This window comes from Leptopilina heterotoma, unplaced genomic scaffold, assembly GCF_015476425.1.
Source record: "Leptopilina heterotoma isolate Lh14 unplaced genomic scaffold, ASM1547642v1 Lhet_89, whole genome shotgun sequence".
NCBI classification, from domain to species: domain Eukaryota; kingdom Metazoa; phylum Arthropoda; class Insecta; order Hymenoptera; family Figitidae; genus Leptopilina; species Leptopilina heterotoma.
Genome location: NW_025111192.1, coordinates 1,000,935 through 1,027,281, shown reverse-complemented (window position 1 = coordinate 1,027,281; position 26,347 = coordinate 1,000,935). Strand labels below are relative to the sequence as shown.

General features: G+C 22.0%; 2 protein-coding genes across 6 annotated transcripts in view; one reads left to right on the top strand and one right to left on the bottom strand.

The window, feature by feature from the left end:
• The window catches only part of LOC122511658 (transcription factor CP2-like protein 1), a 40,512-nt gene extending 35,175 nt beyond the window's left edge, over positions 1 to 5,337 (top strand). For all 4 annotated transcript variants that reach the window (XM_043627054.1, XM_043627053.1, XM_043627052.1 and 1 more), the window contains 3 exons: positions 508 to 703; positions 3,709 to 4,159; positions 5,232 to 5,337. In XM_043627054.1, the coding sequence (XP_043482989.1) occupies positions 508 to 703; positions 3,709 to 4,159; positions 5,232 to 5,281 (697 nt within the window). In that variant the 3' untranslated portion in view covers positions 5,282 to 5,337. The remainder of the gene's footprint in view (positions 1 to 507; positions 704 to 3,708; positions 4,160 to 5,231) is intronic.
• A 1,191-nt stretch (positions 5,338 to 6,528) lies between these two features.
• On the bottom strand, positions 6,529 to 10,491 carry LOC122511668. 2 transcript variants are annotated; one of them, XM_043627070.1, is made up of 3 exons: positions 10,119 to 10,491; positions 7,947 to 8,258; positions 6,529 to 6,657 (listed from the first exon to the last, which is right to left on the bottom strand). In XM_043627070.1, the coding sequence occupies exons 2-3, from the start codon at positions 8,248 to 8,250 to the stop codon at positions 6,563 to 6,565; spliced, it is 399 nt and encodes a 132-aa protein (XP_043483005.1). In that variant the 5' UTR covers positions 8,251 to 8,258; positions 10,119 to 10,491; the 3' UTR covers positions 6,529 to 6,562. The 2 variants fall into 2 exon arrangements, with proteins under 2 accessions (XP_043483005.1, XP_043483006.1); XM_043627071.1 differs by lacking the exons at positions 7,947 to 8,258; positions 10,119 to 10,491 and adding an exon at positions 7,283 to 7,653.
• Between the last annotated feature and the right edge of the window lie 15,856 nt (positions 10,492 to 26,347).

Genomic DNA, 26,347 nt, shown 5'->3' with positions numbered 1-26,347 from the left:
AATACAATTTCAATTCAATTATTCGCATAAATTCAATTATTCTTTTAAATTAAAAAAAATTTTTTACAAGAATTCAATTATTTTTAATAAAATTGTAACGAAATTCACTGAAAATGTTATTTTTAAAAATTTTATTAAAATTCTTCGAAAGAAATCAATTATTTTTAATACAATTGTAATTAAATTCCTCTAAAGAATTCAATTATTTTCCATATTTTTCATAAAAAATTCTTCAAAAAATTAATAAGAAATTTTTTGTCTTATTATGAGTCTTTTTTGTTGGAAAATTAAAATAGTTTCAGAATTAGTATCGAAATGTTTGGATTGTGAAAGAGTTTATTACTCAAGAGACATTGAATATAAACTGTTTGACAATAGACAGACGTAAAAAATGGCAGAAATCCAAAGTAGCTTTCCAAAATTTACTAATAACTATAGTTTTAAAAGTTTTATTTTTCTTTTTCCACTAGGAAATAATGTATAATTTTTTTTTTTTGTTTATTGCAGATCACCCCAAAGTCGAACTACAATTAGCGGCAGTTCTTCGCCAATTTTAACTCCTCTATCACTCTCTGTGGGTAACACGGGCGTTCTGCCAATTGTACCAGCTTCCGAGTCTGTAAAAGAGGATCCCATACAAGCACCTGCGCTCCCATCTCCAGCTGCAATAATTCCAGAACAATCCTGTTCTGTCGATACAAACGTTAGTATTCACTTTTCAATGTTTTCATCTAATTCATTTAATTATTATACAATATCATTCATTTAATTAATGTTTCTAATCTAATTCAGAAAAAAATAAAAGTCTGATTAAAGAATTTTTAACTAAAAATAAAGACAGACTTTGCATTCGATAATTAATTTTAAAAAAGTGGTAAAAAGTAGCTTTCAAACTAAAAAAAGAAGTAAAAAAGTTGCTATCGAAAAATTAAACTTGAAGACAAAAAAAATCCGTTTTAGACACTTTACAAAACTGACAAAAATTTCATTCTATATCTTATTTTCCTGACTTTTTTCTGATTTTCATAAAAAATATTTACTTCTTTCTTATCCTGCTAATAAATTTAATTCCTGCAACGAATTTTATTATTCATGAAAGAATTTAAATATTTATAAAAATAATTTAATTCTTGCGTAGAATTTTAAAAAATTTTTTAAATAATTGATTTCTTTCGACTAATTTTATGGAAATTCTAATTTAAATAATTAAATTCCTGAGAAATTTGTATTATTCAAGAAAAGAATTAAATTCTTACGAAGATTTTTACAACATTTTTTTTAATTAATCGAATTCTGTTTGGAAATCTTATGAAAATTGTAGATATTGAAAATCATTAAATTGCGAATAGTTTCTAAAAATAAAAAAATTTTACAAAGAATGCTATTAAAATTTTTGACACTAATTAAATGTCTGTGTGGTATTTCATTAAATTTTTTTTTGAAAATAATTGAATTCCTAAAAAGCATTTTTATTATTTATAAAAATAATTGAATTCTTGTGAACGAGTTTATTAGAGTATTTAAAATAATTGAATTTCCAAGAAAAAATTTATTATAATTAAAAATAATTGAATTCTTGTTATGAATTTTGTTATTTATGAAAATAATTGAATTTTGCAAAAAATTTTATTTAAATGCCTCAAAGTCAAAATAATTGAATTTTCGGTAATAATTTTGTTATTTATTAACAAAATTCAATTCTTTCGAAGAATTATTTATGTAAATAATTCAAATCTTGGAAAGAATTTTAATTAAAGTCCAAAAGAATAATTGAATTATTTAAAAAAAATTTAATTAAAATTGTATTTAAAATAAATTATTTCTTTCGAACAATTTTATTAAAATATTTGAAAATAATTGAATTCCTGTGAAAAATTCTAATATTTTTGTAAATAATTGAATTCTTCCAAAGAATTTAAAAAAAACATTCTTTTAAATAATTGATTTTTTCGAGGAATTGAAATTAAATTTTTAAAAATAATTACATTCTTTTAATCAATTCCTGTAAAACTATATTAAAAATAATTGAAATCCTGCAATTAATTTTTTTTTATAAAAATAATTGAATAGTTCCTAAGAATTTTATTAAAATTTTTAAAAATAATTGAATTCCTGATAAGAATATAATTTATGAAAATAATTGAATTATTGCGAGAAATTTTATTAAAACGTTTAAAAAGAATTTAATTTCTGTGGAAAATTTCGTTATTTTTGAAAATAATTGAATTATATTTTCATAAGAATTTTATAAACATTGTTTTAAATAATTAATTTTTTCGAAATATAATAAATATTATGAACATTTTATTTTAAATAATTGAATTCTTGTGAAAAACTTTATTTGTAAAAATAATTGAATTTTTCGATTAATTAACTTAAAATAGTATTAAAAATAATTGAAATTCTTCGATGAGTTTTATTATTTATAGAAATAATGAATTCTTGAAAAGAATTTTATTAAAATCTAAAAGAATAATTGAATTATTTTTAAAAAATTTAATTAAAATTGTGTTTAAAATAATTTATTTCTTTCGAAACATTTTATTAAAATATTAGTAAATAATTGAATTCCTGTGAAAAATTTAAATACACTTGTAAATAATTCAATTCTTCCAAAGAATTTTAAAAAAACATTTTTTTAAATAATTGATTTTTTCGAGGAATTGTAATTAAAATTTTTAAGAATAATTTCAATTTTTTCAGCAATTCCTGTAAAATTGTATTAAAAATAATTGAAATTCTGCAATGAATTTTATTATTTATGAAAATAATTGAATAGTTGCTAAGAATTTTATTAAAATTTTTAAAAATAATTGAATTCCTGAGAAGAATATAATTATTTATGAAAATAATTGAATTGTTACGAAAAAATTTATTAAAATGTTTGAAAAGAATTGAAATTCTGTGAAAAATTTTGTTATTTTTGATAATAATTGAATTCTTCATAAGAATTTAATAAATCTTGTTTTAAATAATTTATTTTTTCTAAATATAATAAATAATTATGGAAATTTTATTTTAAATAATTGCATTCTTTTATAAGATAACATTTCAGAAAAAATTCTTTTTTAAAATTTTATTTGTAAAAATAATTGAATTTTTCGATTAATTAATTTAAAATAGTATTAAAAATAATTGAAGTTCTTCGATGATTTTTATTATTTATGAAAATAATTGAATTGTTTCTTAGAATTTTAACAAAAATTTTGTTAAAAAATTGAATTTACATGAAAAATGTTATTATTAGTGAAAGTAATTGAATTATTGTGAAGAATTGTATAAAAATTTTGTTAAATAATTGATTTTTTTTCGAAATTTCTTTGTAAATGCTTTTCTAAATTAATTGAATTCCTTTGGAAATTTTATTATTTATGAAAATAATTGAATTTTGGGTGAATTTTATCAATTTTTTTTTAAATAATTGAATTCTTTTGGGAAAATTTATGAAAATACTATAGATATTGAAAATAATTGAATCGTTTTAAAGAATTTGATTACAATTTTTGAGAATAGTTTTTTGATTTCTAGTATTAGCGAATTTAAAGTATTAAAAATTCCCCTAAAAAAACAGAAATAGTATCTTTTTTAATCTAATTCAGAAAAAAATAAAAGTCTAATTAATGAATTTTTAACTAAAAACAAAAAAAGTTGTAAATTTCATGTATTTTGATAATAATACAGAATTGAATCATTTTTGTTGAATTTCAGGTTGTCTCGTACCCTTTGGATTTATCGCCAGACGCAAATGCATCGCAAACATCAGCCTGGCTACGAGCGGCGCGTTTCCAAACGTTTGAATCAACGTTTGCAAGTTTTTCAGCTTCTGATATTCTACGCTTATCACGAGATGACTTGATTCAAATTTGTGGTTTAGCTGATGGAATTAGACTATATAATTGTTTGCACTCGAAAGCACCGGTGCCCAAATTGAGTCTCTATTTCTCAACTGAGGGCAACAATTCCCTTTGGCGAGTTGTTTACTTGGAAAGTCTTACTAGTGCTTCTCTAACTAGTAAACTAGTTAAAACACTGAATTTGCCTCAGGAAAGATTGCACTCTATGCTCCTGCTCGGTCCACAAGGAATCCATATTCTGGTCACTAACGAATTGGTGGCGAATATGAAGGATGAAAACATGTATTTTGTTGAAACTATCAAAGGTCAGTAATAGAGTTCTTGAGAAAATTTTTTGTTCCAAAATCGAATTTTTTTTTCCTTACAAAATCGAACAATTTTGAAAGTTCGGAGTTCGAAATTAAATTTTGAAATTAGTTTCCCTGAAGTTTTGAACGTTAAAGGTTAAAGTGAAGGAAATTTATTTCTACTTCAGATTTCTTTCTCTTTTTGCTTTTTCGACGATTATAGTTAGTCTGTCTTTTTACTAACTCTTTTTATAATTAAAAAAAAAATTTATCTAAATAAATGTTCAATTTCAATATTTTTTATTTTAGTTTAGTAAATTATTCTCCACAAGTTTCAAAGTTCAAATGAACCAAATTTTTTTCAGTGTGTATTAAAATTACTAACTCTTATAAAAAACACAAACAATTAAATTTAAAAAACAAACAAAATTTGAAGTTTTAAAATTTATTTTTTACTACTACTTTGCTCTATATTTTTGCAATAAAATTTTAATTTGAAGAAGAAATAAAAAAATTTCGTTCATTTTGAACGTTCAAAACTTTAGAATTATTAGAATTTATAAAAATATTGAAACAAAAAGGAATATTTCATTTGTTTGAACGTTTGAAACTTCAAAAGAAATTTTTTTTTACAACAGTTTTTAATTTTTAAAAATATTCATATTAGCAAAAAAAAAAAAATACGTTCAGAAGCGGTGAATCATTCAAATAAACGGATTAATTTTACGATACAAATATTTTTAAAAATTACAGACTGAATTAAAGAGTAAAATTATAAATTAAATATTTTTAAACTTCATAAATTAGTTTTTTAACAATCGAAGTAAAATTATTATAAAAAATTTAAAAATATTGAAAATTAAAATTAAATTCTTTACAATTCTACCAAAGGAAAACAATTTAATTTGTCTTTTTATTTTTAAATATGAAAATTATAAACTAACTTTAGTTTTGACTTTCGTCATTTTTGTTCATTTGAACGCATAGTGTCGAATACGAAAATTGAAAACAAAGATATTACAGTAAATAATAATATTTTTCTCAACTTATTTTAAATTTCTCCCACTAAATTTGATTTTTTCCTTTGCAGATGTAAATAGTGACCGATACAAATTGCTTCTAAAGCCTTCTTCGTGCTGAAACCACGGAAAGCCATATATTGAAAACAAGCCGAACGAAAAAATAAACTACGAAAACAAAAATCAAAAGTCTATTTTTGCTCATTTTTTTTTTAAATGTCGAGCAAGAGAAAAATTGGATTTACCTATTAATATTTGAATTTATTATTTCTTTTTTTTTCTAAGATATAAAATACATATCTTATAATATCTATTATATAATTTTATCGCCATTTGTCAGAAAAGTTTTATCATCATACCGTATATACTTTTATACATCATAACATTTGTCCTTACAATTATAAGGACAATTTATCAATTTTAGATTAATTATTTCAAAGTGTTCATTACCAGAAAAATTATACAAAATAAGATATTTATTTAATATACTTTCATTTTTCACTCAATTTTCGTATATAATTTAATTCAAACTAGATGTTTTATTATGTTTTTTTGTGTAAAGAGCAAAAATACTCCTTCTTAGTTATTAAAAAAAAAAAAAAAAGAATTACTTTTAATTAATCGTGCCTTAATCGTGATGACGATTATATGATCTGCATTATTCTTATTTGTTACTTTTTTCTCTCAAATTAAAGTATGTAAAAAAATATATTTATTTTATAAAGAAATTTAATTGTTATTACTACGTATTAAGCGCTACAAAAAAAAAAAAAGAAGAACTCGAAACTAGAAATAATTATTTTATACAAAAGTATTGCGCCTCTTCAATTGTTTTACTATTTATATTATTAAATTTTAGATATTTGTAATTTAGGCCGATACGATAAGCCAATATCCAGTGGCAATGTAAAAAAGAAAAATATATCGCGTAATTTTTCAAATTGAAAAAAATATCGAGAATAAAAAAGTATATATTTTTTTTTAAAAATGCTCCTGGGCGTGATGATCCCTTTTGAAAAATGTTTAAATATATTTTCTCTCGTGCATGAGACAATAAAAATTTACTTATTAACAGAATGGGTGGAAATTTTATTATTAAATCCTTTGAGGGGATTTTTTTTTGTTTTTTTTTAGAAGGGAACAATTTTTTTTTTGGTTTTTTTGAGAAATAGTCAATTTATTTAACAAAATATAGTTAATACAAATAAAATAAGGAATGTTTAATTATTGTACATGAGATATAAACCTTTGATAACGTAACAAAACATTTCGTGGTTTCATTCTCTTTGTTGATACCAAACATCAAACTTTTTTTTTTTCATTGCAATTTTTTTTTTTTTGCCTTTTTTAGAACACATGCTGTTTTTGATTCTTCGTTATTTCATTTGTTGGCGTTCTTTTTCTACTTCTTCTTCTTCAATTGCTTCATTTTCTTCTTTTCTTCTCGTTTTCTCTCTCGGTCGGACAAACTTTTATATAGTTTGTAGCCAAAGAAAACTGTAAATTTTAGGAAAATTTTTACAATATTCAATTGGGGGGAATTAAAAATTTAATTAAATTAATAATCATAACAATTAATAATAATAATTAATAATTAATAAAAATAAAAATAAAAATAAAAATAAAAATAAAAATAAAAATAAAAATAAAAATAAAAATAAAAATAAAAATAAAAATAAAAATAAAAATAAAAATAAAAATAAAAATAAAAATAAAAAAAAATAATAATAATAATAACAATAATAAAATAATTAAACACTAAAAAAATCTTCACCTGGAACAAATGGAAATTTTACTAAATTAGCGAAATTTTTAGTTATTTCAATTAATTTAATACTTTTGCTATTTTAGAGAAACTTGTCGCTATTCGAGGAAAAAATTTTTTCGTGAATAATAAATTAATTAAATAATTGATTTATTATTATTATTATTATTATTATTATTATTATTATTATTATTATTATTATTATTATTATTTAGTAATAAAAATTTAATATTATTATTGAATTCAATGAAAGTTTTAATATTATTATTATTATTATTAAAAATTGAAATCAATAGTAATAAATTAATTTATCAATATTACTATTAAAATTTTATGTTTCGGAAAATGATTAAGTACCAAATAGAAAATTAATAATAATTATTGCGAGTAGGAATGTGATACGACTGTCTGTGAGCGTCAGCCATGTGCTTGATTTATTTCTACGATTTACCAAATTGTTTAATGTCTTTTTAAAAATATCTTTTATCGCTTCGTTAAAACGCCATTTTTCTTCGTCTTTTAATTCTTTGTAATTGTCAATTATATTTAAAAGTTTATTATGAATTTCGCTATTTTGTAATTTTTCCAATATTTCTGCCATTTTTTTTTTCTATTGATTTTGTCACTTTGTATACGCGTTTTAATTATGTGATTATTCTAGAAAAGTTTATGAAAGACTGTCGAAAGTTTTTAGATCAATTGTACTAATAATGATAAGATAAATGTATTAATGGAACAGATATAAAAAAAAACCCGATATAACTGGGGATATAAATAAGAAGAATATTCTGAAAAATACTCATCAAAAATCTTCTGAAAAATATTCTAAAAAATATTTTTCAAAATATTCTAAAAAATATTTTTTAAAATATTCTAAAAAATATTTTTCAAAATATAAATATATTCTAAAAAAATCTTCTGGAAAATATTCTAGAAAATATGCTTAAAAATATTCTGAAAAATATTTTTAAAAATATTCCCGTGAAAATATTGTTTTGAAAAATGAAATATATTTAATTACCAAATATCGAAGTAATAACGGACAACAAAAGCAGAAGAACAACAGTTTGTGAAAAAAAGGCAGACGACGTGTAGGCCTCCACAGTATCAGAATCAGACTCGACGTGACCACCTTGAGATTTCATTATATCTTCACGTAATTTGTTTTTTTCTTCCTCTGATAGTCCCATTGAATTTAACATTTTCAGAAGATCTTGTGGACTGGGAATTTTATTTTCAGGCTCATCACTAACGACAACCTCGTCATCGTCAATTTCTTGAGCAGACACGAAACCAGTCAAACCGAGCAAAAGTATTCTCCACATCCTGTTTTCTTTTAATTTAATAATTTAAATCACGAAATTAGTATGCAAGTGAAGGTAATTCATTTTTGGTAATTAGTAATTAATTGGGTCAATTACGTATTAATTAATAACTGCTGAAGGCAATTATCTATTAGTTAAGATAATTGTTTATTAATAATTAATGGAGGTAATTAATATTAATTAATAACTAACAAAGGTAGTTATTTTTTTAGTAATTAATAATTAATCAGGGTATGTTCTGTTTTTTTAATTAAATGATTAAAATACAAAATTAGTACAAGTGACGGTAATTATTTTTTTATTAATTAATAATTAATCATGGTTATTATTTACTAATATTAATAATTAACGAAGATAATTTGTTATTTAAAAATAATTTTAATATAATTTGATATAATATAATTTATATTATTAACTAATTAATATTTCTATTATTAATTATTATAATATAATAAAGAATTATAAATTATAATATAATTTAACAATAATTCAAATAATTTCAAGTTAAACATTTTTCAAACATATGTTCCATATTTGCTATAAGTAAAATTCAAATTTATTAATTCAATTCTAAACGAAAGACATGTTAAACATTAGCACACAATTCGTGTTGAAAATAAAATTTACATTAAAGAGAACTTATTAAAATTACATTTTTAATAGTTTTTTAATAATCATGAATAATAATTAAAAAATATTTAAATAACTATTCTTTTCCTATGTCACTAAAATTTTCAACTATCAAATATACGAAGTTTTTTTATATTTAAATATTTTAAAAAATTAAATATTAAATTGTAAAGCAAGGTTAATTCTGAATTTATTTACTTAAAAAAAATTTTTATTTTTAATATAAAAAATAATATTCTTGTACAAAAATGCAAATTACAAGAAGTAACAAAAAATATCGTCGTTCATTTGAAAGTTCAAAACGTTAGGGACTTATTCTCGTTATTAATTTAGAACTTATTATTAATTTAAATAACTTTATTAATTAATTTATAAATTATATTCATTTATTAGTTTCTTAATTAAAAATTAAGGTAATTATTTAATTAATTACTATTCACAAGCAAAGAAACTTACAAATTTTTTCAAACATATGTTCCATATTAATTACCCGTAAAATGTAATTTTGTAATTGTAATTAATTAAATTTGAATAAAAGACAAAAATTTTGAAAATTAACATTTCTGTTAAAAATAAAATTTACATTAAAGAGAAGTGAGTAAAATTACACTTTAATAAATTTTGATAAATAATCATTAACATTTAAAAAAATGTATGTGAAAAACGATTTTTTTCTTTTATTTTAAGAAAATTTTATTTTATTTTATTTTTAAAAAGAACTTTATATTAATTAATTAATTTTTATTCATCAGTATTAATTAATTAATTTTTATTATTCAGTTTATGTTAGTTTATTATTTATTTACTACTTCATGTATATTTAAGAGAAATAAAAAAGAATACTTTTCGGTATTTTTCAATACCGAATATAAAAAAAATTAAATGAAAAAAATAGTTTATTATAAAGTATTTTATTTACTTTAAAATAGTAAAATAATAAAAACAAGATTTATCATTTATATTCTCTAAATATATTATATTATATTATATTATATTATATTATATTATATTATATTATATTATATTATATTATATTATATTATATTATATTATATTATATTATATATTATATTACATTACATTTTATTAAATTATACTATATTATAATAAAGAATATAATATAATAATTTGAAAATGATATAATATTATTATATATCATAATAATATTATATTATATTGTATTATAATGTATTATATTAAAAAATCTGTTATTTTGTTTTGATAAATAAGTTGCATACCTTTATAATTTAATTTGAAAATACTATAAACACTTATTGAATTGTTTCACTTGGAACTAATTTCTTCTGACGAATGAAAAATATTTTAAGAAGATGTATTACAGAGACGATCAGAGAACAAGAAATGAACTGAATGATAGGGAACTATCAACAGGCCAACGTGGCCAACGTGGCTTTCTGATACGTGTACACAAACCTTGATATATTAGATCAAATAAAAATTATAATGTAGTTCTGTCAAATAATTAATTTTCTATTTGGAAACTTATATTTTACATTTATAACACACAAAACGAATTCACATTTTATTTTCCTACACATATATGTATTATATGTATGCGTAATAATTACACATATATACACGTATACACCTTAATGCTGATGCATGAATATAACTGTAAATAAATAAAAAAGCATATATTTAAAACTAGCAAACAGTGTATAAAGCATATGTTAACGGTACATAACTAAAATAGCATAAAATAACATAAAAAAAAGAAAAACTATAGATAAAAATACATTTTATGGAATAAAATAATAAATACAAAATAATAAAAACATTTTTATTTTAGAGTGAATTTTGGAAATTAGGGTAAATTTCATAAATAGTTGCTTAGGAAAAAGATATGTTTACAGCGTGCATAATTATTTTTTTAAAAAAAACAATACTGAAATGCAAATAAAAATTTTTTTTTCTTTTTTGAATACCTGACAGACCCACAACTATTAGGGCGGGAAAAATAAAAACAGCATTACTGAAACCATGTTCTAATGGACCTTCCCCACTCAGGTCTACCATTTCTTCGTTAATTTACTATATTTACTTTGAGTGAAAATGGAAAAAAAAATTTCTTTAATACACAGCACAACTTGATGCGACTTGACGAATAAAGTGAGCACAAGGAAGGAAGCAGAGTGTAGTACTCTCCCGTCAAAGCGCCACCTACAAATCACGAAAAAGGACTCGATGCTCTTTGAAAGGAAATTCCTTTAATTTCTATTTGGAATTTAATTTATTTTATTTGCAAACATTTTATTTAAAATTATGTTTTACACGATATTTTTTAGTTTAATCTTTGAAAAAAATCATCTGTTTGGCATTGATCTTGTAAATATTTCAACACGCATGCGTTGCGCATTGTGTGGGTGTTTTATATATGTGTGAATGTGGGTATAAATGTGTGTAGGATGTATATGTGTGAATGTATGTATGTGAATAGTATTTATGCGCATGTGTACGTTTATATGTGAATGTATATGTTTATATGTGAATATATATGTTTGTATATGCCTTTATATACTTATATGTGCCTATATGTGTGTAAATATGTGTATATGTGAATATATATGTTTATATGTGCATGTATATGTTTATATGTGAATATATTTGTTTATATGTGCCTTTATATGCTTATATGTGTGTAAATATGTGTATACCCACATAGCACAACTTTTCACTGTAAGGTTACCTGAGACGACATCTGTAGGGCTTGTAAGGTTATCAAGTAAGAGTGTGGTAAACACGATGAAGTCTAAAAACTTCCGCCTTACTGTAGCCTTACACATGAAAGTCACTGTAAGCTTACACAGTAAAGTCACTGTAAGCTTACACGGTAAGGTCATTGTAAGCTTACACAGTACAGTTACTGTAGGGTTACACGGTAAGGCCACTGTAAGCTTACACGTAAGGTTATGGTAAGGTTATACTGTAAGGCTGTGGTAAGGTTATTATTAAGTTGTAATGTTGAGGTAAGGTTGTGGTAAGTTTACAAATTATAGAAAATATTAACAAAATAATTAATAATCTAATTAAAAAATAAATATTAAAAAAAATTAAGTTTGTTGCTTTTCTAAATTTTGGAAACCTAACATGAAACAGAAAATTTTGGAAACAAATTTGGGGGCACTAGGACTCGAACCCGGGATCGACGCGCATAAACCTAACACTCTAACTAACTGAGCTAAGTGGGGAACTGAGGAAGAGAAAATCAATTTTGCTTTTAAGGTGCACTAAGAAGAGAGCTAACTCCTTAAAAGCAAAATTGATTTTCTCTTCCTCAGTTCCCCACTTAGCTCAGTTAGTTAGAGTGTTAGGTTTATGCGCGTCGATCCCGGGTTCGAGTCCTAGTGCCCCCAAATTTGTTTCCAAAATTTTCTGTTTCATGTTAGGTTTCCAAAATTTAGAAAAGCAACAAACTTAATTTTTTTTAATATTTATTTTTTAATTAGATTATTAATTATTTTGTTAATATTTTCTATAATTTGTAAACTTACCACAACCTTACCTCAACATTACAACTTAATAATAACCTTACCACAGCCTTACAGTATAACCTTACCATAACCTTACGTGTAAGCTTACAGTGGCCTTACCGTGTAACCCTACAGTAACTGTACTGTGTAAGCTTACAATGACCTTACCGTGTAAGCTTACAGTGACTTTACTGTGTAAGCTTACAGTGACTTTCATGTGTAAGGCTACAGTAAGGCGGAAGTTTTTAGACTTCATCGTGTTTACCACACTCTTACTTGATAACCTTACAAGCCCTACAGATGTCGTCTCAGGTAACCTTACAGTGAAAAGTTGTGCTATGTGGGTATGTGTATATGTGAATATATATGTTTATATGTGCCTGTATGTGTATATGTGCATACATATGTTCACATGTGCCTATGTATAAATATATGTACCTATAGGTGTGTAAATATTTGTATATGTGAATATATATGTTTATATGTGCCTATATGTGTATATGTGCATTCATATGTTCACATGTGCCTATGTATAAATATATGTACCTATATGTGTGTAAATATGTGTATATGTGAATATACATGTTTATATGTGCCTATATATACTTATATGTGCCTTTATATGTGAAAATGTGTGTACAGATACACATATAATATTCTCCTAACATATTAGGATACAATGGATTAAATATTCATTTAGGGATTCCGTTAATTAATTGATAAAAATTCGATTACAAAATTGCTTCCTTTAATAATTTACTGACTTCATGTTACAAAATTAGAATGGAAAATAATAAAATTATAAACATCTTTTAGTGGAAAAATGTCAATTTTAAAATAAAAAACTGCATTTGCAAGAAACGAACATTATTTACGATTCTTCAATTAATTTTACACAAGGTTGCCACACTTTTACTCTTTTCAAATTCCCTGACTTTTCCATGTTTTCCAGGTTAAAAAATGGAATTTTTCCAGGTTTTAAATAAAGAAATTAATCGAAAACATCAATAACTTTATTTTTAAATAAATATTTAATCATTTTTTTTTTCAAAGAAATTAAGATATTAAAAAATTTGAAATTCAATAACATATAATAATATTATTATTATAAAATAAAAAGATATTTCTTCATGTCTTGCTACTTTGTTCCTGTGAATTCTTCAAAAATTATTTTCATCATTGGGATAATTCATTTCTAGAGTTTTCAACTAAAATTCTTCAATTTTTTAAAAATAACTTTTGAAAAAGTTCTTTGTGAATTTTCAAATTCTTTTGTTTACAATTTAATTTTACGAAATTTCGATTATTCTGACATTCTTCAATTAAAAAGATTAGAAATTAAAAACTTCAAATAATTAAAAAAAAAATCCATTAAATTTATTGAGAAAAATTAATTCTATAGAATTTTTAATTAAAAGTATGAAAAGTTCAAATTTTCAAAGATTTTAATTTGAAATTCATTTTTAAATTAATATTTATTAGAAAATTCTACGAGAATTCAATTATTTAACTATAAAAATAAATATTTTATTAAACAATTGAATTTTCATAAAGAATTTTATTAACAAATTTTTAAATAATTGAATTCTCTTGATAAACTTTAATAAAATTTTTAAGAATAATTGTATTTTTTGAGAAATTTAATGAAAATTGTATTAAAAATAATTGAAATTATTCCAAGAATTTTATTAAAAGTTTTGAAAATAATCGAATTGCGGAGAAAAATTTTATTATTTATAAAGATAATTGAAATTTTGATGAGAATTTTTGTAAATTTTTAAACATAATTGGATTTCTGCGAAGAATTTTATTAAAATTATTTTGAAAAAAAATTGAGTTGTTACGCAAAGAATTTCATTAAAATTTTTGAAAATAATTTTATTCTTTAAAGAAATTTAATTAAAAATGTAGATATTGAAAATAATACTTAAATTTTTAAAAATAAATTATAGCAAAGGTTATGAAAATAATTAAATATCTTTGATAAATTTTAATAAAATTTTAAGGAATAATAACTTTTTTCGAGGAATTCCATTAAAATTGCATTAAAAATAATTGAAATTCAGCATTGAATTTTATTATTTATGAAAATAATTGAATCCCTGAAAAAAATGTTATTATTTATGAAAATAATTGAATAATACATAGAAATAATTTGTAAATAATTGAATTTATGTGAAATTTGTATTGTTTATTTTTATTGCTAACGTTTCTCATTAAACTTTAAAGTTTAAATTCATTTTGATGAATGGGTAAAAAATTTAATTTTTAATATTTGAAACAATTTAAAAGTTGCTTTTGAATAAAATTTGCAAAATTCTGTCAACAAAAAAAAATTTTGATAACATAAAGAAAAATTTAACAAATATGTTTCTTATTAACAAAAAATTGTAATTTTTATTCAAATGCAACTTTTAAATTGTTTCAAATGTTGAAAACTAAATTATTTCCCCATTCAAAACGAATTTAAGTAAAAAACAAATTCAATTTATTAAACGATTAATTTAATTATTTTAAGACAGATTTTTTAATTAATTTATATACCTAAATAAAAGGAAATTAAATTAAATTAAACGAATTATTCTAAATTTATAAATTTAAAATTTAATAATAAAATTTAATAAAATTTAATATTTCTAAATTTAATATTTTTTTCAATGGTAAATATTAGAGTTGTGCAAAAAGCTCGATCGAGTATTTCAAGCTTTTCGTTTTTCTAGCAGAGCTGAGCAGAATCAATCCGAACTTGAACCAAATTCCACCCGACACGTGCAGTATTAAACCTAAAATAATTTTGAGCACTTGAATTTTTCGAGCACTCAAATATTTTTGAGTAACTAAAACTCGAGCCTGACTCGAGTATCGAGCCCGGCTCGAGCTCGACCATGCTATTCGAGCTTTTTGCACACCTCTAGTAAATATTTTTTTGTTAAATATTTTTATTTTTGTAAAATAATTTTTTTATTTGTAAAAGTATTTTATGTACGTGTATTTATAAATTATAATAAAATTTCAGTTTCTGAAGAGGACGGCTGTGCCGTTGAAACGTAAAGAAAAAAATTTTTTTTCTCTTAATTTTTTTCATTATTTTAAATGACTCGGAGTGATCGATAAAGTCATCATTATTATTCTAAATTTCAATTATAAAATTATTTTTGTTTTAAAAAAATTAATTCTAATAAATAAATGAAACGGACATTTTAATTTAAAATTTAATTTAAAATGAACGAGATTAATTAATTTATTATTCTAATTAAAAATTTTATTGCAATAATATATTGCGTCAAGTATTGAAAAAATAAATTATAAAACTTCAAATTTTGTTCTTTTTAAATTTAATTTCCTGTTCTTTTATAACAGTCAGTAATTTTTGAAAATTTTCACACTGAAAAAAATTTGGTTCATTTGAACTTTGAAACTTGTGGAGAATAATTTACTGAACTGAAATGAAAAATATTGAAATTGAACATTTATTTAGTTAAAAGTCAATTTTTTAATTATAAAAATCAAAATTTTGTAATTTTTACAATTGTCAATATTTTAAAAATTTTTTCCCTAGTCGGCAATTTTTTTATTTACACAATTTTTCTAAAGATATCAAATTGAGCCAAAAAACAAATAAAAAATGTTGCTTCGCAACACTTTTAATTCGTTTTTTTTGTCTCAATTTGATATTCTTAGAAAATAACTATATGAGCGATAAAAATATTTCAACATCGTAGTTTAAAAAAACGCAGTCTTCTAAAAGTCTTTTCTATCGGAAAATGGATTATTGATGGTTAATAAATTTCAATTATATTTATAAACTGTGAAGAAAGTTAAAATTTATATATAGAGAGTTATGAACATAATAAAGGTGTTATTAAAAGTTTTAACATTCTATTACAGTATTCTATATGTGGGCAGTTTGTCCTAGCCTGCAGCATTATTTGAAATTGCTATGAATTTTCTCGAGAATACAGATCAGATATTTATATAGAAAACTAGTGTGGTAAACGAGAATGTTTTGGGAAAACATATATGTAAACTATCGCGGTACACATTACATTATAATTACAAATTTAAACGAAAAAAAAAAAAATATATATATATATATATATATATATATATATATAACCGTGAATTATTTATTGAAGGGAAAAATTAAAAATATTTGAATAATTGTACGATTAATATTGTTTACAAATGATAGTAATTATAGAATTATTATTTAATAATAATTGTTATTAAAATAATTGAATTTTAATTCAATTATTTAATAACAATTTTAAAAAATAATTGAATATTAATTCAATTATTTAATAATACTTAAAGATTAAAAATTTAAAAAATTTATATCCTTTTTATTTATATCAAATTACGCCATTAGGTATCGAAATATCTTGTAACCACACTGTACGTCTTCTTCAGTCTTCTTAAAGCTATCAAATTGATACTTAAATTGGATCAAATTGATACAAAAAATTTGGATCGAATTATTATTAGATATTAGTATCAGTTTGTGGTAATTTGATATTTACCAGTTTTAAGAGAGTAAATTAAGGTTTTATCGAAGGAGGATTTTTTCTCTTAAATATAAAATTATAAAATTTTACTAAGTGCAAGAAATTTCATATTTCAAATAAAAAATATTGATTTGTATAAACAAAATTGCTGCTTTCTAGTTAATATTTAAATAAAAAGGTTTTTAGCAAATTTGTCTGACTAAAAGGTCTTTTACTACTGAAAACTATATGTAAAAATGTTATTTCATGTGTTAAAAACGTCTGGCTGTAAATTGCTTTTTCTACTGACTCGAAAGTTGCGAGTTTAAATACTTTTTTTTTTATTTGTTTTCTCCTCAATTTATTTTTGTTGCAGTATTTTTTACAGAACGAAAATATTTAATTGCAACTGAAACACAATTTAAAATCATTTTGATTGACTAAAACAAAATTTTATTATTCAAATAGAAAACAAATTGCAGTAGTATACAAATTTGCAATAATATTGTAAAACAATTGTCTGACTAAAAATTTCTTCTACTACTGATTTTGTAGTAAAAACAACTTTAACAAATTTGTCTGACTTAAAATATCTTTTACTACTGAAACCTATATTTTAATGTTACTATTTTTTTGCAGTATTTTTACAAGTTTTACAAGTTTTACAGTTTATTCTTTACATAAAAATAAACACAAGTTAAAATCATTTCGGTTGACTAAACATAAATTTTACTACTGAATTGTAAAGACAAATTGCAATAAATGTAAAATAATTGTCTGACTATAAATTACTTGTACTACTGATTTGAAAATTAAGTGATTAAATAGATTTATATGACCAAAAATGTTATTTACTATTTATTTTAAAATAAATATGATTTAAGGTAATTTGCCTGACTAAAATATTTTCTACTACTAAAAAAACAACCGGGCAATAATTTGTAATTTATTTTTGAAGGTAAAAATTCTATTCACTTATGTTTATTGGAATGTTTATTTTCTTGTTGGAAAAAATACAACTACATAAATAAATTAAGTAAAAAGGCAATTTTACACTCAGTAGTAGAATATATTTTCAGTCAGACTTGCAGTATTTTTTTCTACTAAGAAAATAAACGTTCACAACAATAAACACAGGTTAAAATCATTTTTTGTCTGACTAAAAATAAATTTTACTACTGAAATGCAAATACAAATGTCAATAACTGTAAAAGAATTGTCTGACTATAACTTACTTGTACTACTGATTGAAAAAATAATTTTTATTTTCATTTTTATAAAAAAAAAATAAGGATTAATATATAAAATATATAAAGAAATAGGATTTATGCAAAATTTGTCTGACTAAAATATTTTTTACTACTGAAACCTATATTACAATAAGATATAATTTATTTTTGTCAATAAAAATGCTTTTTACTTGTTTTTATTGTTATGAACCTGTTTTTTCTTGTAAGAAAGAAAGTAGTAACAATATTAAAAAATAAATAAAACATAAATTAAATGAAAGAGTGGCTCAGTTTTCAGTAGTAGAAGTTATTTTTTGTCAGACTTGCAGTATTTTTTTTCTACCAAGAAAATAAATATTCATAATAATAGACATAAGTGGAGAGCAATTGGCCTGGTTAAAAAAATTTTTACTGCTGAATATCAAATACAATTTGCAATAAATATAAAAGTTGTCTGACTACAAATTACTTGTACTACTGATTTTTAATTTTTTAATTTTTTCAATTATTCTATTTATTTTTATTGTTTATTTTATTATTATTTTAAATATTTTTAATCACTACAATCTAAAATTGTTTTTATCTTAAAAGCAAAATAATTGAAAAGTACCCGTTTTTAAGCTGAAAAATTTAATTTTATAAATTTAATATAGCAGAATTAAAAATAAATTATCGTCTGACACACATTTATTGCAATTTGTATTTGTATTCCAGTATAGTAAAATTTATTTTTAGTCAGCCGAAATGCTTTTAATTTGAGTTTATTTTTTATAAATGTTTCTTGTCTCTTTAGAAAAAAAAACTGCAATGGAAATAAATTAAGTATCATTAAAATATAGGTTTCAGTAGTAAAAAATATTTTAAGTCAGCCAAATTTGTTCAAATTGTTTTTATCTAGATATCAGTAGTCGAAGTAATTTATAGTCAGCCAATTGTCTCACTATAAATTACTACTACTATTATTTTTCATTATTATTTTTTATTTCGTTTCAATTTATAACAAATTTGTTTACTACAGCAATTTCTTTTCAGTTTCAGTAGTGAAATTTAGTTTTCGTCAGACAAAATAATTTTGATTTCTATTGCAATGGCAAATAATTATTTTCCTGTTGGGAAAAAATCTTGTATAAAAAAAAAATTAAGTAAAAAAGTGATATAATTTTCAGGAGTAGAGAAAGTTTTTAGTTCGACAAATTCGCTAAAATAATTGAAGTAAAATAATTGTCTCACTGTAAATTTCTTTTACTATACTGATTCAATAGTTATGAGACAGAAAATATTTGTATTCTGTTAAAATTGTTCTTTACTACTTGTGATTTAAAATAAATTCGAAGTTTAACAAAATAGTCTGACTAAAAATTGACTTGTACTACTGAAATTTGAATTATTCCAAATTTGTTCACAATTGCAATTTGTTTTCTATGTCAGTAGCAAAATTTAGTTTTCGTCAGACAAAATCGCTTCAATATGTCTTCGTTGCAAAATATTATTTTCTTTTTGTAAAAAATACTTTAATAAAAATAAATTAAGTAAATAAGCGATACAATTTTCAGTAGAACAAATTTTTAATCCGAAATTTTCGCTAAAATTCTAATTACTTCGAAATAAGTAGTAAAGGACAATTTTGATCATTCAATAAATGAATAAATGTATTCCATCTCATGGCTTCCGAATCAGTAGTAAAAGTAATTTGTGGTCAGACAATTACATGAACAGGAAGCGTTATAACTACCAATAATAATAATTCAATTTAATCATAAATAATTGAAGTATTAATAATTAAATATATAAAATATATCAAATATTATATATTAAATAATAATAATAATAATAATAATAATAATAATAATAATAATAATAATAATAATAATAATAATAATAATAATAATAATAATAATAATATTAAATTTTAATTATGATATATAAGAAATGATTATTAATTATTTTTGTACCTAAATAATAATTAATATGATCAAATAATTCATTTTTGATAAATAAAAAATTTCAGCCATGTGTTTAAAAATTTTGTGGCAATATTTAAATTCAAAGCAGTTGATATATGGACCAATATTTAGCCAATCGTGAGTCTCGGTAATTTCCCACTGGCTCTACAATACATTTTGCATTTACCCTTTTTCCACCTCGCAAAATGAGAGAGAGAGAGAGAGAGAGATAAAATCACGACAAAATTTATTACAACAAAAACAGGGCGGATTTTAATGAATTATTCTACTAACAATTAAATGTAAAACATTAACCACTCTAACTCGCTGTTGCTTTAAACAATTACAATCCATGCAATTGAATACTTTAAAATAATATACATATGTATATAATCATGGTTTGTTTAAAAACTTTTATTTAATTACAACAGTAATAATAACAATAATTAAATGTATATATTATAATAGAGAGAATATGTGTATAAAACTTGTGATAATAATAAGCAGTATTTCTTAAGTGTTTTATATATGAATATATATACATATTCTTGACTTATCCCAGACTTTTCCTTCTTAGGACGAGATCAGTAAAACTTTGCAAGATGAGTCCTAATTGAGGCAAACTCCAGTCGTTTATCTTCACGTTGGAGCAATTTACTTTGCAGATTCTTTGAAACTTGTGATTACTGTGAAGCTAAAATTTATTTTTCCCACGGATTATAATATTTTATATCCACTTAATATAAGCCGGAAATTGTTCTCTTTATAAATGGGGTTTTCTTTTTATCTTCATTTAAGGCTTCTTTGAAAATTTATATTTTCGTCGCCTACACATTTTTTTTTTGCTTGTCTCCTTTTTCACCATCTCTCTAGAAAATTTATTTACCCCAATAGGAATAATTCAAAATAATGGTTCTGAAAATGATCTAAAATTAGGAACAAATGGAATATTTTCAAACTAAATATTGAACAAAAAATTTATTTGATTCGTACTCTGTGAATTTGAATTAGTAAACATGTTTATTAATTTGAATTAGTAACTGACTTTTTGCTCTTGAAATTTGAATAAGTAAATCTTACTAATAATAAATAGTAATTTCTACTGATTTATTAGTAAAATGTTAATTTGTACTAATTTATTAGTAAAATACTAATTTCTACTGTAGTCAAATTTACTAATTCAAAAGCAAAAAGTCAGTTATTAATTAGAATTAGTAAACATTTTTACTAATTAAAATTTAGGGATTATTATTTAGTCTAAAATAATTAGTAAACAAAATTAGTAATTAGTAAAAATTTTTAATAATTCAAATTTAGGGACTATTATTTAGTCTAATAGAATATTAGATTATAATAAAACATTATTACTATGTACTATAAAATAAATATTTACTTGAATCAAATAAAAATTATTTTGGAAAATTATTTAAATCAAAGAAATTAAGTCGATTTGTATGACCAAAAATGTGTTATACTACTTATTTTTAAATAAATAGAATTTAGAAGAATTTGTCTGACTAAAATATTTTTTATTACTGAAAATTGTAATTGTTAAGAAATAAGTAGTAAAGAATAATTTTGGTCATACAAATGTATTTAATTTCATAAATTTAATATAGTAGTAGTAGTAAAAGTAAATTATAGTCAGACGCACATTTATTGCAATTTCTATAAATTTTCTTTGTATCCTTAGAACAAAATACAGCAATTTTACCACTGAAATACAATTATACAAATTGCAAAAAATTAAAAACTATTGTCTGACTATAAATTACTTGTACTACTGATTTAAAAGTTATTTTTTATTGTCATTTTTACGACCAATAATTTTCTTTACTACTTATTTTCAAAGAAATAGGATTTATGCTCTGTCTGACTAAAATATTTTCTACCACTGAAACCTATATTGGAGTAACGCATAATTTATTTTTGTCAGTAAAAATACTCTAAACTAGTTTTTATTGTTGCGAACGTTTATTTTCTTGTAAGAAAAAAACAAAATAATAAAAAAATGAAAAAAAAAAAATTAAATAAAAGAGTTTAGTTATTAGTAGTAGAAGATATTTTTAGTCAGACATGCAGTATTTTTTTCTACCAAGAAAATAAACATTCTCAATAATAAACACAAGTGGAAATCATTTTGTCTGACGAAATATGTATTTTACTACTGAAATATAAATACAAATGTCAATAACTGTGAAAGAATTGTCTGACTATAAATTACTTGTACTACTGATTCGATAGTTATGAGACAGAACACTTTTGTATTACTAAAATTGTTCTTTACTACTTGTAATTTAAAATAAATTCGAAGATTAACAAAATAGTCTGACGAATAATTGTCTTGTACTTTTTCATTTTGAATTTGTAAAATTTTACTTTAAATAAATAGTAATTTCTGCTAATTTATTGGTTAAAAAAATTAATTTCTACTAATTTAGTAGTAAAAGCTACTAATTCAAAAGCAAAAAGTCAATTACTAATTCGAATTAGTCAACATTTTTACTTATTCAAATTTAGAGAGTATAACTGATTATAATAAAATATTTTTACTATTTTCAAATGAATATTTACTTGAATAAAATAAAAATTATTTTCCAGAATTATTTAAGTCAAACAAATTTTACTTAAATTTCTTCTTAGAAATTTAATTTTTTTTAAAAATGTTAATTAAATTCGTTACAAAAATTTAATTATTTTCATAACTAGTTAAACTAATAAATAAATTGCAGAATTTCAATTATTTTTACTACAATTAATTAAATCTAAATTTTATTTTAATTCTTTGAAAGAAATTAATTATTTAGATAAAATTTTGATATAATTTGTTTATTAGAATTTAATAATTTTTTTATACGGTTTGAGTGGAGGAAAAAAAAATGAAAAAAATAAATAAACAGGTATTTTGTTGAGAGCAGAAGAAAGTGGACAATATTCCCACAATGAAAGTCTCTCTCTTTCTCTCTCTCTCTCTCTCTCTCGATATTATTCGCATTTCATCTCGAAATGCGTATCAATGCATTAACATAGATATTGGTCGTGGCTTTCTCAACTCGCTGTGGTGAGGAGGACCTTCATAAATAAAGAATATCTTGTTGGAAAATCCAGAGAAAAGTGTATTTGGAAGGTTCCTTCTCTTTTGGCCTTCGGGCATAAATTTAATCGTTCATCTTTTTAAGCGAATTTTATACTTTTATCCTGATATTGTACCTAATTCATCAAATGTCATTTTCTTAAACGAAATTTCTTTTGATCTTCTGTGTAAAATGATCGATTTTCTTTCTTTTGAGGATTATAGAAATAATTTTTTTTTTTTTTTTTTTTGCTCGACTATTCTTGAAAAAACTTGATTTTATATTTTTTTTCGGAAAAAAGAGAAAGATTTTACATTTTCAATAAATTTTCATTTGAAATTTCTCATACTGTGAGGAAAAAGTAATTTTATGTTTAAAAGAAGAAATCCTTCTTCTGATAAACTCGAAATTTGTTCTTTCAAAAATTTTTTTTAATCATTTTGTTTTATTTTGATAAGTTTAGTAAAATTTCGACAAAACTTATTAAAATTTCTTGGGTATTTTTTTTCAGTGTATTTCTTGTTGAGAAGCAATTATTATTCAGATTTTAGTAGTAGAAGACAATTTTTAGTCAGACTAATTTGCTATACTTTTTATTTATTCAGAAAGTAGTAGTAAAGAACAATTTTTGGTCAGACTAGTATTAAATCTCATAAATATCGAATCAGTAGTAAAAGAAACGTATAGTCAGACAATTCTTCTACTTTAAGTATTTTAGCGAATTTGTCGGACTAAAAATATTTTTTACTACTACTGAAAACTGAATCGCGTTCTTTTGCTAAATTAAATTTTTTGGATTATTTTTTTCTATAAAGAAAATTATTTTTTGTAACAGAAACACAAGTTGAAATAATTTTGTTTGAGTAAAATTAATTTTTACTACTGAAATAAAAAAAAGAAATTACCATTAGAATTAAAATTTACATTAATTCATATTTCAGTAGTACAAGGCAATTTTTAGTCAGACTAATTTATTGAACTTCTAATTTATTTAGAAAAAAGTAGAAAATATCAACTTTACTCATAGAAATGTATTTATTTTCTAATTCATTCACAACATTAAATAATAGACATTAGTGAAGAGTAAACTCCGCTCACACCCTATCTCCTTGAAGAGCAACAAGTTTTCCTGCCATCTGTCCAACAGTTGGAGAACCACAACGACGCGAAAATCAAACTGACTGAAACGAGAAACAGGACAAAATAAAAATAATTCAATTTAAATCAACCGTAATCCAGCTTAAACTTTTCGGTTAAACTAAAGAGAAGTTAGCGACAATGACAAGCATTAGTAGTTTTTGCTTTAAATTCGCAGTGGTGATATTAAGAAAAAAATGTCCGAGAATTAGAATAAAACAGAAATTTTTTTTTTAATAGAACATTTTTGTATTTGCCAAAAATTACGCTCTCTTGATTCTATCTACTCTCTTAATTAGCTTAGTGAAAAAATTACTGGACGACGATGCAATAGAATTAGTATTCTAATCAGTGAAAATTTCCATTTGTTCTTAGTGGAATTTTTCTATCTGGTAAAAAATAAATTTTACTTTCAGTTCACTTTTGACTCCAACTGTTTACATTGGAAACATTTTTAACTCAATTTTAGTGTTTAGAGTATTATTTTATGTCCTAAAGTTGTGACTTGACGCATAGTTTTAAATTTAAAAATAGGCAACTTTTAAATCTTTTTGGTTTTAAAATGTAAACGGTTTTAGAATTTTTTTCGTGTAAGTCTGACTAAAAATATCTTCTACTACTTATATCTAAACTCTTTTATTTAATTTACTTTTCTAATATTTTTATTTTTTTATTATTTTGTTTTTTCTTACAAGAAAATAAACGTTCGTATCAATAAAAACAAGTTTAGGGTATTTTTACTGAGAAAAATAAATTATATGTTAATCCAATATAGGTTTCAGTAGTAGAAAAAATTTTAGTCAGACAAATTTTGCATAAATCCTATTTCTTTAAAAATAAGTAGTAAAAAACATTTTTGTTATAAAAATGAAAATAAAAATTATTTTTTCAATCAGTAGTACAAGTAATTTGTAGTCAGACAATTCTTTTTCATTTATTAACATTCATTTTGCAAATTCAGTAGTAAATAGTTTTTTGTCAGTCAAAATGCTTTTAACTTAAATTTATTGTTATTAATGTTTATTTCCTTGGAAGTAAAAAAATACAGTAAGTCTGACTAAACATATTTTTACTACTGAAAATGAAATCGCTTTTTAACTTAATTTGTAGTATATTTTCTTATAAGAAAATTAACATCCACAACAATAAACACAAATGAAAAGCATTTTTACTGATGGAAATAAATTAAAAATTATTGCAATGTGGGTTTCAGTAGTAGAAAATATTTTAGTCAGACAAATTTGCTTAAATCCTATTTCTTCAAAAATAAGTAGTAAAGAACGATTTTGATCATATAAATCTATTTAATCTCTCAACTTTCAAATCAGTAGTACAAGTACTTTGTAGTCGGACAATTTTTTTACATTTATTGCCATTTTTATTTGCATTTCCTAGTAAAAATTATTTTTAGTCACAAAAAAGATTTCAATTTGTGTTATTGTTATCAATGTTTATTTTTTTGGTAGAAAAAATATTGCAAGTCTCACAAGAAATATCTTCTACTACTTGATAACTAAACCGTTCTTTTATTTTATTTATTTTTTTACTATTTTGTTTTTTCTTACCAGAGAATAAACGTTTACAACAATAAAAACGAGTTAAAAGCATTTTTACAGACAACGATAAATTACATGTTTTTCCAATATACGTTCAGTAGTAGAAAATATTTTAGTCAGAGAAATTTGCTGAAATCCTTTTTCTTTAAAAATAAGTAATAAAGAACATTTTTTATCATTCAAATGATAATAAAAAAAAAATAACTTTTAAACCAGTAGTACAAGTAATTTGTTGTCAGACAATACTTTTTAATTTTTTGCAATTTGCATTTGGATTTCAGTAGTAGAATTTTTTTAGTCAAACAAAATACGTTTAACTTTTTGTTTATTGTTATTAACGTTTTCTTTGTAGAAAAAAATTCTGCAAGTCTTGAGTAAAAATATTTTTAGTGAATCATTCGAAATTTTGGCAAAATTCAATTTAGTGGACGACTTTTAACTAATTTTAAAATTTAGAAAGTATTCTAAAACAGAAAGTTTTACTATACAGTTATTTGAATAAAAAAATTAATTATTTTACTGCAAAAATTTATAACTAAAATTGCATTTTGCT